The sequence below is a fragment of the Neodiprion lecontei genome, chromosome 2 (genome assembly GCF_021901455.1).
Source record: "Neodiprion lecontei isolate iyNeoLeco1 chromosome 2, iyNeoLeco1.1, whole genome shotgun sequence".
NCBI lineage: Eukaryota > Metazoa > Arthropoda > Insecta > Hymenoptera > Diprionidae > Neodiprion > Neodiprion lecontei.
This window is the reverse complement of record NC_060261.1, coordinates 28,079,704-28,096,783: the sequence shown is the minus strand read 5'-3', so window position 1 is coordinate 28,096,783 and position 17,080 is coordinate 28,079,704. Positions and strand designations below refer to the sequence as shown.

Sequence of the window (17,080 nt, the reverse complement as noted above, 5' to 3'; positions counted from 1 at the left end):
GGTCCTCACTGTCGACTTTCGAGCGATTCGGAACAATACAATGACTCGTACTATTGATACAACTTTTTGCCCTTCCTGTTGCAAGGTTTATTACTTGACATTATCTTCCAGCTATAGAGTGTGTCAAAGGTCACGGACAGGTCTGTTTGCAAGATGTGTCTTTCACTGTTCCCGGTGGGCCACCGTACCTGTAACAAGGCAAGGAGTTGTAAAATCCATTGACGTTGATCTCCCGATACCCCAATCCCGAATACTACTTATCGCCGATATCGTAATCGCACTTCTTTGTCAGCTGGATAACGCGCTCTGCTTCCCTGATTCCACTGAGTCGAGCACCGTGTACCGTGCTGTAGTGTCCAGGTATCGTTGCCTCCCCGGCGAAGAGCAGAATGGGTGGAACCGGTTCGCAAGGACCTGTACAGTATTCAGTCAGCGTAAATTGGCAAGGGTGGTTGGACCTGGTCGATGACTTTGCATCGTTTTCTCTCGCAGCTTTTGCGCACCTGGCAATGGACTGGCCAAGTCACATTGGTGACCCACGGTGCTTTCGACCGCCATGTAACTGTATGAACCAGCGAAGTACTGGTCCATGCACCACTTGCTGCGGAGTAAGTTTGCCGGGTATGGCAAGGTGGGGTCGCCCGTAAATTGTCGCAAAACTCGAGTGATGGACTCGACGACCTCTTCGTCGGAACAGAGCTCCATGTCGGAAGCTTCCCTACCGCAAACCCAGGCGCACAGCACGTGCTGCGAACTGGCGAGTTCCTCAACGTTACAGACACCTGTACATGATGAAATTTTGTGAAAGAGTCCGGTCAAAAGAAAAAAGGAAGGAACTACCTTTAACCCAGTCACAACGTTCGGAAAGCTCGTCTGCAGACCAAGCTAACCTGATTCCACCTTCATGCCAGGCCCAGAAAGGACGGGCGTACTCAAGAAATATTTTGTTAACGTGCCCATAGCCAAGTTTAGAAATGGCTTCAACTTTCTCGGCGGGTAGTGCAGGGCAGAACAGTTTGTCATGCTGGTTTTTCAAGACGCCGAGAGAAACGGTCACGATTACGTAATCCGCCGGGAACTCGTCGCCGTCGCAACACTTAACGACTGCTCTTGGCGAAGAGTTGCCAACGGTACCCCATCGGACGCAGCTGACGGGCTTACAGTACCTCAACGAGCAACTGGGTAGATCCCTGAGGAGCGGCGCTAAGACACCGACGTAGCCAAGAGGTACCCTGACGTTTCCACCGGGTATTTCGATGTAGCTACCAAACTGGTCAGCCGAAATGAGGGAGAGATCGTCGCCGCATCGACAACGAACACAGTTGGTCATGCCGTACATTACTCGCGCGGCATCGTACCTGAAGAATAACGACAAGAAAAAATACGAAGGAGATGGTACGGAACCGAGTAAGACATTTTAGTTTAATCACCGTTGTTCTTCCGGGAAATTGTGGAGCTCTTGTTGGATCCTCACGCCCATGAAGTTCAAGAGATTTCCATGAGTGCGTCCGCAACCCAGGGAGAAGAGGGTCGCCGCCTGTTGTTCGATGTGTCTGAAGGTGTGATATGCCGTGATACTGACCGGCAAGTCTATCGCGCGACCGTCGCTCGTGCAGAAGAGTCCTCTACTTGGATCTGGTCTGGAGAGCGGCGGCTTCAACAGCCCTTCTTGTGCCGCCAAAGTGAATACCGGATTTGCAACGCATCCACCCTCGATCCAGGTAGCCCCCATTTCTGCCACGACGTCACCGAGCCAACAGGAATGAATTCGGCCACCTGGTCTAGAACCAACATATTACTCCGGCCCCGAGGGAAATGAGACTCGAGAAATCAACGATCAGTTATCGCTTGACTCACCGATCCGTGGCTTCAAGTATCGTGAAATTCTGCATCCCGCACTGGACTAGCCGATGTGCTGCGGAAAGGCCGGCCATACCTCCGCCGATTATCACTACCGTTGGTTCCGGTTTGCTCGGATCCAACATGCACGGATCTAGCTGGCAGGATTCGAACTTTGACGCTTTGACACATGGCGGTACGTCCTTGTCCGACCGCCCCTTTTGTTTGTCAAGTGAAAATAGTCTGCAAATGAAAAGTGACATGGTTTGGTTAGGTACATGATCATTTGCAATCAAGCGAACAATTGTACATGGTTTCTAGTTTATATGTGTAGGTCTGCGAGAACGAAGAGGATACACGTCTAGACATCGGCAGATCACTACTATTAATCGTCTAGTAGTCAAATTGAGTTGTTGCGGTGACATATGAGCAGTGCAGTGTGAGAGTCTTCTTGGTTGGATTAGTGTTTCGATTGTATCTTACCTTGCGAGAATCCTTCGAAATCTACAGCGTGGGATCCGTGCCTTTGTCAGGAGCATCTCATTGGATGAGGTTCGACTGAACTGGTGAATTTTTCATTTGTACAATTTTTTGGTTGAGACCGATCACGGTGTGTGAAACGTAAGGTTCTTGTTGTAGAAACGTTGCCAAGAGAACATGTCGAACTAGTGAAACAACCTCAATCTCTCTGACATCTTCTGTTCATTCAACATCAACGCCTACTTTTGAGAGTTGAACTTAATAGAGCCTGCTGCACATCATCTGAACTCTGGACATTCATGTCATGAAGAAAAAGAATTCGTTCCGCAGTTATCGAAATATCAGTCAGTTTCAAAACGCTGTAAGAGTTGAAAGAAAACTTTGCGTTGAAGCAAAAATTGAGTCATTCTGCGATAGAAACTTACATAGTGGATAGGTATTTATAGAACCTGGCTGTAAAATTCGAACGAAGTCACATGGCAAAGTCCGAAGGATCAATCATAAGTTTCAAGTTTGTTATGTTGCATTAGGTTCATCCTATTTCATGCCAACCCAACATACACAGGTTTGAAAATTAATTATTACGATTTGAAAAACCTAACTGTAGGCGATTGGAGAGTCGAATATTCGTGAGTGGTTGCGGGTAAAAAATATTTCCACATCGTACGGTTAGCATATTGGGCGCCTGGTCATAGGCAACTTAGCTCACAGGCTGGTAATGCAGGTCTGCATCAGCCCGCGAGCAGGAATTCCATAGGCAGGATACCATAGTGTTTCCGCATAAATCCATGGTATGTTCGGTTGCCTGCCGTGGAGGAGCACAAATGCCGCTAATACAGACACACCGAGTTATCGGTAGGTAAAGCGTTTACAGGTTTCGCAAGTGAGAAGGAACTGCCCGAAATGCCAAATTGTCTGTAGTTCACTCGTAAGAACCTTAAACGTGTTACCTACCGACTTGTCTACCGATAACTCGGTGAGTCTCTATTAACGGTATTTGCTCCTCAGTTTTGACATAGATGCTGTTTGAATTTGTACGTCAAAGTATACATGAATTTGCTATAGATATATGTATTCCTGTGCTTCCCTCGTTGTTTCCTCTTCATCGTCTTCGGTGTTGTCCAGTATTTCATTCGCTATTTCCACTCCGACAGATAGGTAGTATTCGTTGAAGGCGTTTGATGTACGTTCTTAATTTGTTTCAATTTCTTGTTGGCCTACGAATTTTATCCTAATTTTATTTGTCTCCGCTTTTTTTATTTCGTCAATTTTGTTCTCTCTAATGACTTTCCATATTCGCTTTTGATCGTTTCCTGCTGCCTTTCATTTTTGGTTTTGTCTCTTAACTTTATAAGAGCTTTGCGGTACCTTCTGTATTCTATTTTCGCATCTCCATTGAACGGCTCACTTTTTGTGGTCATCATTTTCATATCTTACAAAGGCCATATCTGTGTTTCTGTTTAATCAGAACCCCGACATGGTATCTCAGAATATTTAAACTTCAATGCAAAAAACATAACGTAAGCTCTGCCTCTACCGAAGTAACGTATTCACTCAATTTTCTGTAACATGCCTGTAGTTTGACGGTTTACGATATAGTAAATTCAAACAAGGAAACGACTAGCACATTAGCATCGGCGATAGATTACAGGGGGTAGGTAGATTACACATTATACCAAATTTTGTAAATACAACATACGTTCCAAATCCTGGCATTCGGTCACTGTGTCAGTCTACCAACTAACGTTGTAATCTATCTAACAAGAGCGAAACCTCTCGTACGTCGTCTCTTTGAGAGCTGCATGTTACGCGAGGAAAACTTCGGTGAGTAGATTTGATTACGTGCTTATCGTGAATGTTAATTTTGCTTGTACAATGGAATCTGTTATATTGATCAAAATAGATTTAACGTCATGTTTTTCGAATTTACGTTACGTAAATTTTGGAGCTCTACGTAGTTTCGTCATTCAACACTCGAGCTGCAGGCAATCACTCAGCCGTCGTACCACACAAAATGGCCTGGGAGACACGCACTTGAAACCGAGATTAGGTGAACATAAATTACTAAGCAACGACACAATTAATATCGTACGTATCCATTCAAATTGATGAAGTTACAGTACCTTTAAATCCATTTGAAAAATCGGTACTGTGGCAATTTATTTTGTACACAAGGTTAATTAGCATTGATAGGCATGGATTCATCACACTGCAGACAATTGAGATGATTCGTAATTTTATTCAAATAGAATATGACCAATACTGGATTACCACGTGCGACATGAGCAGTATGTCGTCAATGAGAATTATCGATTGGCGGTACTCATATTTGTACAAAAAATTATCCTGAGCCGCCATTTTGAAAGGAAAATAAAAAAATTACTTTTGTACTCTGGGAAGCTTCAATAAAGTCGTGTTAAAGTTTGAGAACAATAAAATTATTTTATCACCTTTGAAAATATTTTTAAAAAATGACGGATTTTGAGGCTTTCACATGGACTTCCCCCCTTAATCGATTTGTCTCGCAAAATTACGTCGGAATAGTGCCAGAAAGAATTTATTATAGGACTTTTCAAAACCGCGAAAATTTTTGCCAAAAATGCAAAGGGGTTAGCCTTACTTTTTTTTCATTCTCGGAGCCGAAAATTTTTTGTTTCAGATTCGATTTGAATGACCCTCTTCTTACTAATCGGACCCCCAGGAACTCAGAAAATGCACCAAAAAAAGCGTCGGACCAACAGCAGAAAACTTACGAAGGAAATCTTTCGTTTTTCAGCTGTAACTCTTAATCCGTTGATCGCCGCGTAATAGGACTGCGCCCAATCGATTCCTTTCGCAAAATTACGTCGATATACCGCGCCAAAGAATTTATTTCAGCACTTCTCTCAGATCAGATTCACATTTAGATTTAGATTCATTCGGAACATCATTCTTGCATTGTACATGTACGTTGTATTCCACTATTTCGATATTATTGACAGTTCTCTATACCTGAGCATCTACCTGCTTGTGTGAATGAAATTTTTTTTTTTTCTTTTACAAAAATTTCATTTCAATGGCAATTAATAGGTCAAGTTCTTACGTCTGCGGCGCTGACGAGCCGGCGCTTTTTAGACCGGTGGTGCGCAGATCGGCAGATCGACGCGGACTAGCGAGCAGACAAATCGCCTTTTCAATCCGACAGCTATCTGAGCTATCTACGAATAGTCATGTATACACAAAACGTAAAAGAAAATTATTCACGCTCACCTCAACCTTAACAATAGTATTCTCTGAAGGCGTTTGCTAAACCTTCTTCATTTGTTTCGATTTCTTGTTAGCCTGCATGTCTAATCTTAATTTTGTTTGTTTCCTCTTTTTTTCTTTGTTCAATCTTATTCTCTCTAATGACTTTCCATATCCGCTTTTTATAATTTCCTGCCGCTTCTATTTGTTTCTTGTAATATTCATTTTTTCTTTTGTCTATTACCTTCATAAGAGCTTTGCGGTATTCTCTGTATTCCGTTTGCGCGGCTTCATTAAACGGCTCACTAATCACTTTTTTGGCGAGCTTATTTCTGTGTCGAATTGATCCGCCGAGGCTTTTTGTCACCCACGGTTTCAGTTTAATAATTTTATTTTCATTCCTTGTTATTATTTCTTTGGCGTTGCTTTTTCGACCGCTTTCTGCAGAGTGCTAACCAAGTTTTTGGTAGCTTTCTCTACATCCTTTCCGTTCAGCACCTACCCTCCCATCTTTCATTTTGTGTTGTTTCTGTTACTTTGTTGTAATTGATTTGATACACGTGTATTGTCCTTTTCCGGCCCATTTTTGTTTTTCCGATATGTAGTATAATTGTATAGTGATCTGTAATTTTCGTTTTTAGAACAGATGCGGATACGTTGTTTAGAGTTCTTTTTTTAACGAAAATGTGATCAATGCACGAACTTGTATTTTCTGTTTCCCTTGTCGTTGTTGTGATAGCTGCTACGTATGTAGGTATTCAATAACATTAGTATTCATAATTATTCCAAGAACTTTTCATTTGCTCTCTCGATCTTGATTTTCGTGGTCATAGAATCGAAACGCTGTATTGGCTAGTCGCAAGTGAAGTATCTACGTTGGGTAGAGAAGCAGAAATGTTTTTTGAAAAGTGTTCGTATGGAAAAATATTCAGAGTAACTGTAATACATCACGGATGCGTTAATTTTGATCGAGATGAAACAGATGCTCCGTATATAAGACAATATTTAATGCAGTGTCCTGATTTAAACACCTGAAAAGGTGTGTGTCGGCGATTTTTTTTTCTTTGATAGAGAGAGATAGAACGAAGCTTCTTAATACTTCGAGTGTATTTTAACACACATTTGAAAGGTACGAGCAAAAGTTTTTATCATCCAACTGTCGCAGAACGGCAGCGTTATTAGCCGACCCGTTCACTGAAGAATATATCTTCAGTCAACGGCTGACCATCGATGGGCCTAGCCGATTGAGTCTGGAATCGGCAAGGAAGATAAGGTGCGTATTTCTTGTCCGAAATGTAAGAACTAAAATCATTATACATCATATCTTATCATCATACGTCATACATCATACATCATATATAGTATTGAAGTTCGAAACCAAAGTTTGGATATTCGGATGTTCAGAAAGTGACGTCACCCAAAATTTTTTTTCTCTTGACGTCTTCAATCTATAGTGATCAGCTAGCCGAATTCCTCAGTCTGGAGACAACCGCGCGGTAGAGAGGACGTACGAGAATCGCGCTCCGCAGATTTCGAGTACCGGGTTCTCTATCTCCTGGATTCTGCGCTCCGGGTCCGTTTCGTGGTGCAACTCGAGTTCCAGGAGAAGCGCGCGGTAGTTTCCATGCTCCAGGTCGGCTACCTGGTGAAACTCGACTTTTAGGACAAGCGCTACGTAGTTCTGGCTGTTCAGGTTCTTGACCTGGTGACTTTTGACCTTCCGGACTAATTTTCAAGTTTACAAGTTTGATTATTGAAAACGTCATGTTTTGTACAATCAAACCAAAATGCGTGTTTCAGATAACACTTTGAATCGGAAAAAACCGAACGACCAGGATCAACAAATTGCAATTGGTGAGTGGTTGGCATAGTATAAATAGAAATACATGACAATAACGTCGTTCGATTAGAGCTAAGATTGCTGTACGTAGTGTTTCAAATTTGTCAGCACTTAGCTGATTGTTCTGTGGTATTTTTTAACGAAATTTCTTGTCATAAAATCACAATACGTTATACTTACATGCATCTGTAAACGTCATTTGTAGTATTATATAGAAAAAATCTTACGAGCAGATTCGGTTTACGTCACATGCACAAAGACGGTGTTCATTCTGTATACTGTGAAGCCAATACCAGAATTTTTTGGGGAGTCATCGTATCCCAGTCTCCCCTACAACTGTGTTATGTGTTAAAACACTGACAACGAGTAAGCGAGCGCACGAGCAGAAAAATCAGTTACACTAGGCATCCGACCACGAGCGAGCTTTAGCGAGCGAGTGTTTTAAAACTTGTTATTTTTAATTCGCGCAACATTCTATTATCGATGTACCAAAATAACGCAAAAGGCAGTGATCTCGTGTTAATTGTCGAGCTCAAAGGTGAAACTTCACGATTTTTTTCTTCTGAACGAATATGAATGTGATTTAACGTATTTTATGAGTTTCTTAGTTCATCGATGATGAAAATATATGTCAATTTGAAGTAATTTTAGTTTTTACGTTTCAGACAAAAATTACGCACTCCATCTTTCCGGCCAATTCGAGATTCCAGCGACGAGGTGCTTCAATGACCAACTAATGACTTCCCCATTTTGCGACAATTGATGGTAAATAAATTTTTCTTGTACTGTCCAAATGTAAATTGAACTACACACGAAATTTTAAAGAGCTTCGTTAGTTATCTCCCTATGAAAAAAATAGCCGACAATCAACGTCTCGCTTGGAACTTATCGTATACGATTGATTAGAAAAAAAAAATATATGTACTTTGACCGATTTTTCATACGGCGGCATTTGAAGAATCCGGTTTCTTCTTTGAACCGACATGAAAGATAGTTTTTCTCCATTATCTGATTTCATTATTGACCTTTTTTCGGTGTTACTTGAAATTTAGCTATATAATTATTGATTGCTTTCAGCTTTTAACCATTTGTATGCTATAATAGTACAAAATAAATAATTGTAATCAACTATTTTCGTGTCAACCAATAACAAAAAGCTATGTTACTATTTGTGCACGGTGAGCATAACATTTTTATAATATTTGATTTCAATTGTAATTATGTTGTATCTGAAATTTTTCAAACTTGTCTCACTTACATTAAATTATTTCAATTCATTTTTCGCGCAAGCACATGTTCAGTAGCTTCAAATGCGCTAATAAAATTGATTATATTATTAATTAATTAATTATATTGATCCTTGAACAATGTTTTTGATGTGTTCTTATACTAAAAACATTCGTTACTATTCAAGGTATAACCCGAGGTAGTTCGCGGTGGTTGCGGGTGATCGAGGTGGGCGAGGAGGAGGACGAGGATGACGAGGACTTGTACACTGTGAGTATAACATTTTTATTATATTCATTAGAGTAGGAGTAGGATCAGGAGTAGGAGTAGTGGGAGTTGAAGTAGAAGTGGTAGAAGTCGGAGTAGGAATAGGAGTAGTCGTAGTAGTAGGAGTTGGAGTAGAGTAGGAGTAGAAGTAGATGTATGCGGGGAGGGGCGGGGAGGGGATATTATCATATCAAGTTATCAGTAATAAGCAATTGCGGGTAAAATATTAGCTTACTTTTGTAAGTATTTATGAATATAGCCTCTACGAATATTCATTGTTGGTATATAAGGTCTGGCAACGTACCTACTGTCTGTAAGAGATGTTGAAGATTTTCAACACAATTATGTTTCAGTTCTGTGCCCCACCTAGTGATCCACTAGTACATATCCTCCGACGTGACATCGCTCCGCTACGTATGAAGAAGAAAAGATTTATTAGGATGCAAATTGCTCCTCTCTTCTTGCCATTGTGCTTTCAGCCATTGTTGTGCTGTGTGTTTAAAATTTAGGACAGTATATAATATAGAATAACAGGTACAGCTACGAATACAGCACTACAATAAATCTTATAGAAATGAGCTCTCATTGAGATTTATCTGTATTTATAACTCGACGCGAGAAGGCAAAAATCAATGTAATGCCGTCTGTAAGGTAATTGGACTCGTATTTGCACTACGAGAACTCGTTGGGCATTTTGCGGTGATATTTGAAAAATTGTCGAACAAGAAATTAAATAACTATAAAAATGGATAAAAAATATTATTTCTAATAGTGAATGTAGCTAATACAGCTTTAACCGTATATTGATTATGTTAATGATCTATTGTGACAAGATCGGAATTAGATAAGCTCTCTAAATACTCTTTTCTAGTTTATTAATTTATATCATGTATATGTAAATGTATATTTCTTCAGTTTGTACAATCACTGCACTAGGATTACCCTTGCCATGTTTTATGGTGCGCTTGTGTAATTTGTATATTATTAACCTTACGTTTTGCTCCATTTGCGACAAGTTGTGAGTGTTTATAATTTCTTGGCAATTATTTATGTACATGTATGTGTATATATGTATACGTATACTTATGCATGTGTATATATTTATATACATTATTATTACTATACACTATTAAAACTAGACTTTTACAATAAACACAGAGGTCTTAGTATATTCACATACGGATTTCTGTGTATAGGTATACTTGAACTAAAATATCCTTATCTCTAACACGGAGTTCTTCGTAATTCGCATTTGTTCTTGTAACCCAATGTCCTACATACAATGGCAAAAATCGAAATCCAACTTAACTGAGTCTCAAAGCCCAGTTGACACAAAAGCAGCTATTTGATAGAAATTATAGTTTATAGTTTACACAGCCCATTGCATGATATTTCATTATAAATACATATGTTTCAATGTATTTAGGAATAATTTATCAAATATACAGAGGTCATGTGCAAATAATAAATGAATTCGACCGCAGTTTGATGTATTCATTAGAGCTTTAACAATAAATTCAAGCTTTGTTACTTCTTTTATTTTATTATGGATAATCAAAAACATTTCCGACTATTCGTGCTGTGGAAGCATGGGGATTGAACCAAATGTAGCAAAAGATTAGAAACAGTGTATGTAGAATACGGGTATTTTTCTAATAATGCAAACACGTGCCGCTAGCTTAGTTTTGACATATCTAGAATACCACGCCTTGCGAATTAGCTTTCCAGACAGAGATGAATGATGAATTTTAAGGACTGCATTATCGTTGTTGAATACTCTATGCTTCATGGGAAAAGAAAATCTGTAACGATAAAATTGATGCACCGAATCATCGTCGACTTTAACTTTTGAAATGTCCTACCATTTTCGAACACCTCCAACCATCCTATTTACCTATATTACTAGATTAGCTATGATATGAAAAGAGAAGTATTATTCATTTCGAAATGGGATTTTATTCGACGCGCGCTCGATGTATTCCATAACATTAGTATTCATAATTATTCCAACAACTTTTCATTTGCTCTCTCGATCTTGAATTTTCATAGGCATAGAATCGAAACGCTGTTTTAGCTGGTCGCAAGTGAAGCATCTGCGTTGGGTGGAGGAGCAGAATTGTTTTTCGAAAAGTATTCGGATGGAAAAAAATTCAGAGTAACTGTAATACATCACGGATGCGCTAATTTTGAACGAGATGAAATGGATGCTTCGTATATGAGACAGTATTTAACGCTGCGTAGTGGTTTAAAGACCTAGAAAGGTGATAGGGAGAGAAAGAACGACGCTTCTTAACACTTCGAGTGTATTTTAACACACATTTGAAAGATACGAGCGAAATTTTTCATCATCCAACTGTCGCAGAACGGCAGCGTTATTAGCCGACCCGTTCACTGAAGAATATATCTGCAGTCAACGGCTGACCATCGAAGGGACTGGTCGCTTGAGTCTGGAATCGGCAGGAGAGATAGAGTGTGTATTTCTTGTATGAAACGTGAAGACTAAAATCATTATACATCATATCATAACATCATACATCATACATCATACATCATACATCATACATCGTACATCGTACATCATACATCATACATCATCATACGTAGTACTACAGTTCGAAACCAAAGTTTGAATTTTCGGATGTTCGGTAAGTGACGTCACCAATCTAAAATCGGCTAGCCGAGTTCCTCAGTCGGGTAACAACCGCGCAGTAGAGCGGACGGATGAGAGTCGCGCTCCGCAAATTTCGAGTACCGGGTTCTCAACCTCACGGATCCCGCGCTTCGGGCCGCTACGTATTTCGAGTACCGGGTTCTCAACCTCCCGGATCCCGCGCTTCGGGTCCGCTACGCGGTGAAGCTCGACTGCCAGTAGAAGCGCTCCGTGGTTCCTGGTTCATGTTTACAATAAATTATTTCAATTCGTTTTTCGCGCAAGCCGAAATTCAGTAGCTGTCAGTCCGCTGATAAAATTTCTCGACTTCCAGGATAAGCGCTCCGTGGTTCCTGGTTCATGTTTACAATAAATTATTTCAATTCGTTTTTCGCGCAAGCCGAAATTCAGTAGCTGTCAGTCGGCTAATAAAATTTCTCGACTTCCAGGATAAGCGCTCCGTGGTTCCTGGTTCATGTTTACAATAAATTATTTCAATTCGTTTTTCGCGCAAGCCGAAATTCAGTAGCTGTCAGTCGGCTAATAAAATTTCTCGACTTCCAGGATAAGCGCTCCGTGGTTCCTGGTTCATGTTTACAATAAATTATTTCAATTCGTTTTTCGCGCAAGCCGAAATTCAGTAGCTGTCAGTCGGCTAATAAAATTTCTCGACTTCCAGGATAAGCGCTCCGTGGTTCCTGGTTCATGTTTACAATAAATTATTTCAATTCGTTTTTCGCGCAAGCCGAAATTCAGTAGCTGTCAGTCCGCTGATAAAATTTCTCGACTTCCAGGATAAGCGCTCCGTGGTTCCTGGTTCATGTTTACAATAAATTATTTCAATTCGTTTTTCGCGCAAGCCGAAATTCAGTAGCTGTCAGTCGGCTAATAAAATTTCTCGACTTCCAGGATAAGCGCTCCGTGGTTCCTGGTTCATGTTTACAATAAATTATTTCAATTCGTTTTTCGCGCAAGCCGAAATTCAGTAGCTGTCAGTCGGCTAATAAAATTTCTCGACTTCCAGGATAAGCGCTCCGTGGTTCCTGGTTCATGTTTACAATAAATTATTTCAATTCGTTTTTCGCGCAAGCCGAAATTCAGTAGCTGTCAGTCCGCTAATAAAATTTCTATAACTTTATAATTTTCTCATAATCTTTTTGGTAGAATATGTAGATGAAAAAATTATATTAAACCTCACACATTATTTTTGATTTGTTCTCATGCTGAAAATATTTATTAGTATTCGAGGTATAACTCGAGGTGGTTGGCGGTGGTCGTTGGAGGTCGTCGCGGGTGGTTGCGGGTAACCTCGGTGATTCAGGAGGAGGAGGACGAGGATGTGTGCTGGGTGAGTAAAACACTTTTATAACATTTGATGGCAATTGTAATTATATTTCATCTGAAATATTACAAACTCGTCGCGTTTACAATAAATTATTTCAATTCATTTTTCGTGCAAGCACATATTCAGTGGCTATGAATAATCTTGTACAATTTATTATATTATTAATTAATTAATTAGTATTCTCATAATATTTAATGGCAATTGTAATTATATTTCATCTGGAATATTACAAACTTGTCACGTTTACAATAAATTATTTCAATTCATCTTTCGTGCAAGCACATATTCAGTGTCTATGAATAATCTTGTACAATTTATTATATTATTAATTAATTAATTGGTATTCTCATAATATTTAATGGCAATTGTAATTATATTTCATCTGGAATATTACAAACTTGTCACGTTTACAATAAATTATTTCAATTCGTTTTTCGTGCAAGCACATATTCAGTAGCTATAAATAATCTTGTACAATTTATTATGTTTTCAATTAATTAATTAGTATTCTCATAATATTTAATGGCAATTGTAATTATATTTCATCTGGAATATTACAAACTTGTCACGTTTACAATAAATTATTTCAATTCATTTTTCGTGCAAGCACATATTCAGTAGCTATGAATAATCTTGTACAATTTATTATATTATTAATTAATTAATTAGTATTCTTATAATATTTAATGGCAATTGTAATTATATTTCATCTGAAATATTACGAACTAGTCACGTTTACAATAAATTATTTCAATTCATTTTTCGAGCAAGCACATATTCAGTAGCTATGAATAATCTTATACAATTCATTATATTATTAATTAATTAACTAATTACATTAATCCTTACACAATATTTTTGATGTGTTCCTATACTAAAAATATTCATCACTATTCCAGGTATAACCCGAGGTGGTCGGAGGTGGACGAGCAGGAGGACGAGCTGGACGAGGTGGACGAAGAGGAGGACGAGCTGGACCAGGAGGAGGCGGGGTGGGTCGGGGGAGAGGGAAGGAGTGGCGGGGAAGGGGGGAGAGGTGGGCGGGGAAGGGGGAAGGGAAGGGCAGGGAAGGGAAGGGAAGGGGTCGGGTGGGGTGGGGAGGGGAAGGGGGCGGGGAGGGGGAGGCGGGTGGGCGGGAGGGCGGGAGGGCGGGAGGGCGGGAGGGCGGGAGGGCGGGAGGGAGGGAGGGAGGGAGGGAGGGAGGGAGGGAGGGAGGGAGGGAGGGCTGGGAGAGTGTAGAGGACGGATGCCGGTCAGAGCCCATTTAAGTTAATAAAACAGAACACACCCCCCCCCCGGCCTCCCTCCCTCCCTCCCTCCCTCCCGCCCTCCCGCCCTCCCGCCCTCCCTCCCGCCCTCCCGCCCTCCCGCCCTCCCGCCCTCCCGCCCTCCCGCCCACCCGCCTCCCCCTCCCCGCCCCCTTCCCCTCCCCACCCCACCCGACCCCTTCCCTTCCCTTCCCTGCCCTTCCCTTCCCCCTTCCCCGCCCACCTCTCCCCCCTTCCCCGCCACTCCTTCCCTCTCCCGCGACCCACCCCGCCTCCTCCTGGTCCAGCTCGTCCTCCTCTTCGTCCACCTCGTCCAGCTCGTCCTCCTGCTCGTCCACCTCCGACCACCTCGGGTTATACCTGGAATAGTGATGAATATTTTTAGTATGGGAACACGTCAAAAATATTGTGTAAGGATTAATGTAATTAGTTAATTAATTAATAATATAATGAATTGTATAAGATTATTCATAGCTACTGAATATGTGCTTGCTCGAAAAATGAATTGAAATAATTTATTGTAAACGTGACAAGTTTGTAATATTCCAGATGAAATATAATTACAATTGCCATTAAATATTATAAGAATACTAATTAATTAATTAATAATATAATAAATTGTACAAGATTATTCATAGCTACTGAATATGTGCTTGCACGAAAAATGAATTGAAATAATTTATTGTAAACGTGACAAGTTTGTAATATTCCAGATGAAATATAATTACAATTGCCATTAAATATTATGAGAATACTAATTAATTAATTGAAAACATAATAAATTGTACAAGATTATTTATAGCTACTGAATATGTGCTTGCACGAAAAACGAATTGAAATAATTTATTGTAAACGTGACAAGTTTGTAATATTCCAGATGAAATATAATTACAATTGCCATTAAATATTATGAGAATACCAATTAATTAATTAATAATATAATAAATTGTACAAGATTATTCATAGACACTGAATATGTGCTTGCACGAAAGATGAATTGAAATAATTTATTGTAAACGTGACAAGTTTGTAATATTCCAGATGAAATATAATTACAATTGCCATTAAATATTATGAGAATACTAATTAATTAATTAATAATATAATAAATTGTACAAGATTATTCATAGCCACTGAATATGTGCTTGCACGAAAAATGAATTGAAATAATTTATTGTAAACGCGACGAGTTTGTAATATTTCAGATGAAATATAATTACAATTGCCATCAAATGTTATAAAAGTGTTTTACTCACCCAGCACACATCCTCGTCCTCCTCCTCCTGAATCACCGAGGTTACCCGCAACCACCCGCGACGACCTCCAACGACCACCGCCAACCACCTCGAGTTATACCTCGAATACTAATAAATATTTTCAGCATGAGAACAAATCAAAAATAATGTGTGAGGTTTAATATAATTTTTTCATCTACATATTCTACCAAAAAGATTATGAGAAAATTATAAAGTTATAGAAATTTTATTAGCGGACTGACAGCTACTGAATTTCGGCTTGCGCGAAAAACGAATTGAAATAATTTATTGTAAACATGAACCAGGAACCACGGAGCGCTTATCCTGGAAGTCGAGAAATTTTATTAGCCGACTGACAGCTACTGAATTTCGGCTTGCGCGAAAAACGAATTGAAATAATTTATTGTAAACATGAACCAGGAACCACGGAGCGCTTATCCTGGAAGTCGAGAAATTTTATTAGCGGACTGACAGCTACTGAATTTCGGCTTGCGCGAAAAACGAATTGAAATAATTTATTGTAAACATGAACCAGGAACCACGGAGCGCTTATCCTGGAAGTCGAGAAATTTTATTAGCCGACTGACAGCTACTGAATTTCGGCTTGCGCGAAAAACGAATTGAAATAATTTATTGTAAACATGAACCAGGAACCACGGAGCGCTTATCCTGGAAGTCGAGAAATTTTATTAGCCGACTGACAGCTACTGAATTTCGGCTTGCGCGAAAAACGAATTGAAATAATTTATTGTAAACATGAACCAGGAACCACGGAGCGCTTATCCTGGAAGTCGAGAAATTTTATTAGCCGACTGACAGCTACTGAATTTCGGCTTGCGCGAAAAACGAATTGAAATAATTTATTGTAAACATGAACCAGGAACCACGGAGCGCTTATCCTGGAAGTCGAGAAATTTTATTAGCGGACTGACAGCTACTGAATTTCGGCTTGCGCGAAAAACGAATTGAAATAATTTATTGTAAACATGAACCAGGAACCACGGAGCGCTTATCCTGGAAGTCGAGAAATTTTATCAGCGGACTGACAGCTACTGAATTTCGGCTTGCGCGAAAAACGAATTGAAATAATTTATTGTAAACATGAACCAGGAACCACGGAGCGCTTATCCTGGAAGTCGAGAAATTTTATTAGCCGACTGACAGCTACTGAATTTCGGCTTGCGCGAAAAACGAATTGAAATAATTTATTGTAAACATGAACCAGGAACCACGGAGCGCTTATCCTGGAAGTCGAGAAATTTTATTAGCCGACTGACAGCTACTGAATTTCGGCTTGCGCGAAAGACGAATTGAAATAATTTATTGTAAACATGAACCAGGAACCACGGAGCGCTTATCCTGGAAGTCGAGAAATTTTATTAGCGGACTGACAGCTACTGAATTTCGGCTTGCGCGAAAAACGAATTGAAATAATTTATTGTAAACATGAACCAGGAACCACGGAGCGCTTATCCTGGAAGTCGAGAAATTTTATCAGCGGACTGACAGCTACTGAATTTCGGCTTGCGCGAAAAACGAATTGAAATAATTTATTGTAAACATGAACCAGGAACCACGGAGCGCTTCTACTGGCAGTCGAGCTTCACCGCGTAGCGGACCCGAAGCGCGGGATCCGGGAGGTTGAGAACCCGGTACTCGAAATACGTAGCGGCCCGAAGCGCG

At 40.0% G+C, this 17,080-nt stretch overlaps 1 protein-coding gene and 1 long non-coding RNA gene across 2 annotated transcripts; one reads left to right on the top strand and one right to left on the bottom strand.

Annotated features, from left to right (window-relative positions):
* Positions 1–104: 104 nt before the first annotated feature.
* On the bottom strand, positions 105–2,367 carry LOC107224457 (spermine oxidase). The gene is made up of 7 exons (XM_015664519.2): positions 2,323–2,367; positions 1,858–2,082; positions 1,431–1,781; positions 841–1,358; positions 504–782; positions 282–414; positions 105–188 (listed from the first exon to the last, which is right to left on the bottom strand). Exons 2-7 carry the CDS (start codon positions 1,983–1,985, stop codon positions 131–133), a joined length of 1,467 nt encoding a protein of 488 aa, XP_015520005.1. The 5' UTR covers positions 1,986–2,082; positions 2,323–2,367; the 3' UTR covers positions 105–130.
* A 4,581-nt stretch (positions 2,368–6,948) lies between these two features.
* On the top strand, positions 6,949–8,849 carry LOC124293156. Its single transcript, XR_006903090.1, has 3 exons — positions 6,949–7,398; positions 8,050–8,149; positions 8,799–8,849. It is a non-coding gene; the product is annotated as an uncharacterized LOC124293156 (long non-coding RNA).
* The last annotated feature ends 8,231 nt before the right edge of the window (positions 8,850–17,080 follow it).

Excerpts from the sequence above, each read along its gene's own strand:
- LOC107224457 (XM_015664519.2), bottom strand. The coding sequence starts at position 1,985 with ATGTTGGATCCGAGCAAACCGGAACCAACGGTAGTGATAATCGGCGGA. Across the intron at positions 783-840 it reads ACGTTGTGACTGGGTTAAAG|GTGTCTGTAACGTTGAGGAA; the intron begins GTAGTTCCTTCC and ends CATCATGTACAG. Across the intron at positions 189-281 it reads GTTATCCAGCTGACAAAGAA|GTACGGTGGCCCACCGGGAA; the intron begins GTGCGATTACGA and ends GCCTTGTTACAG.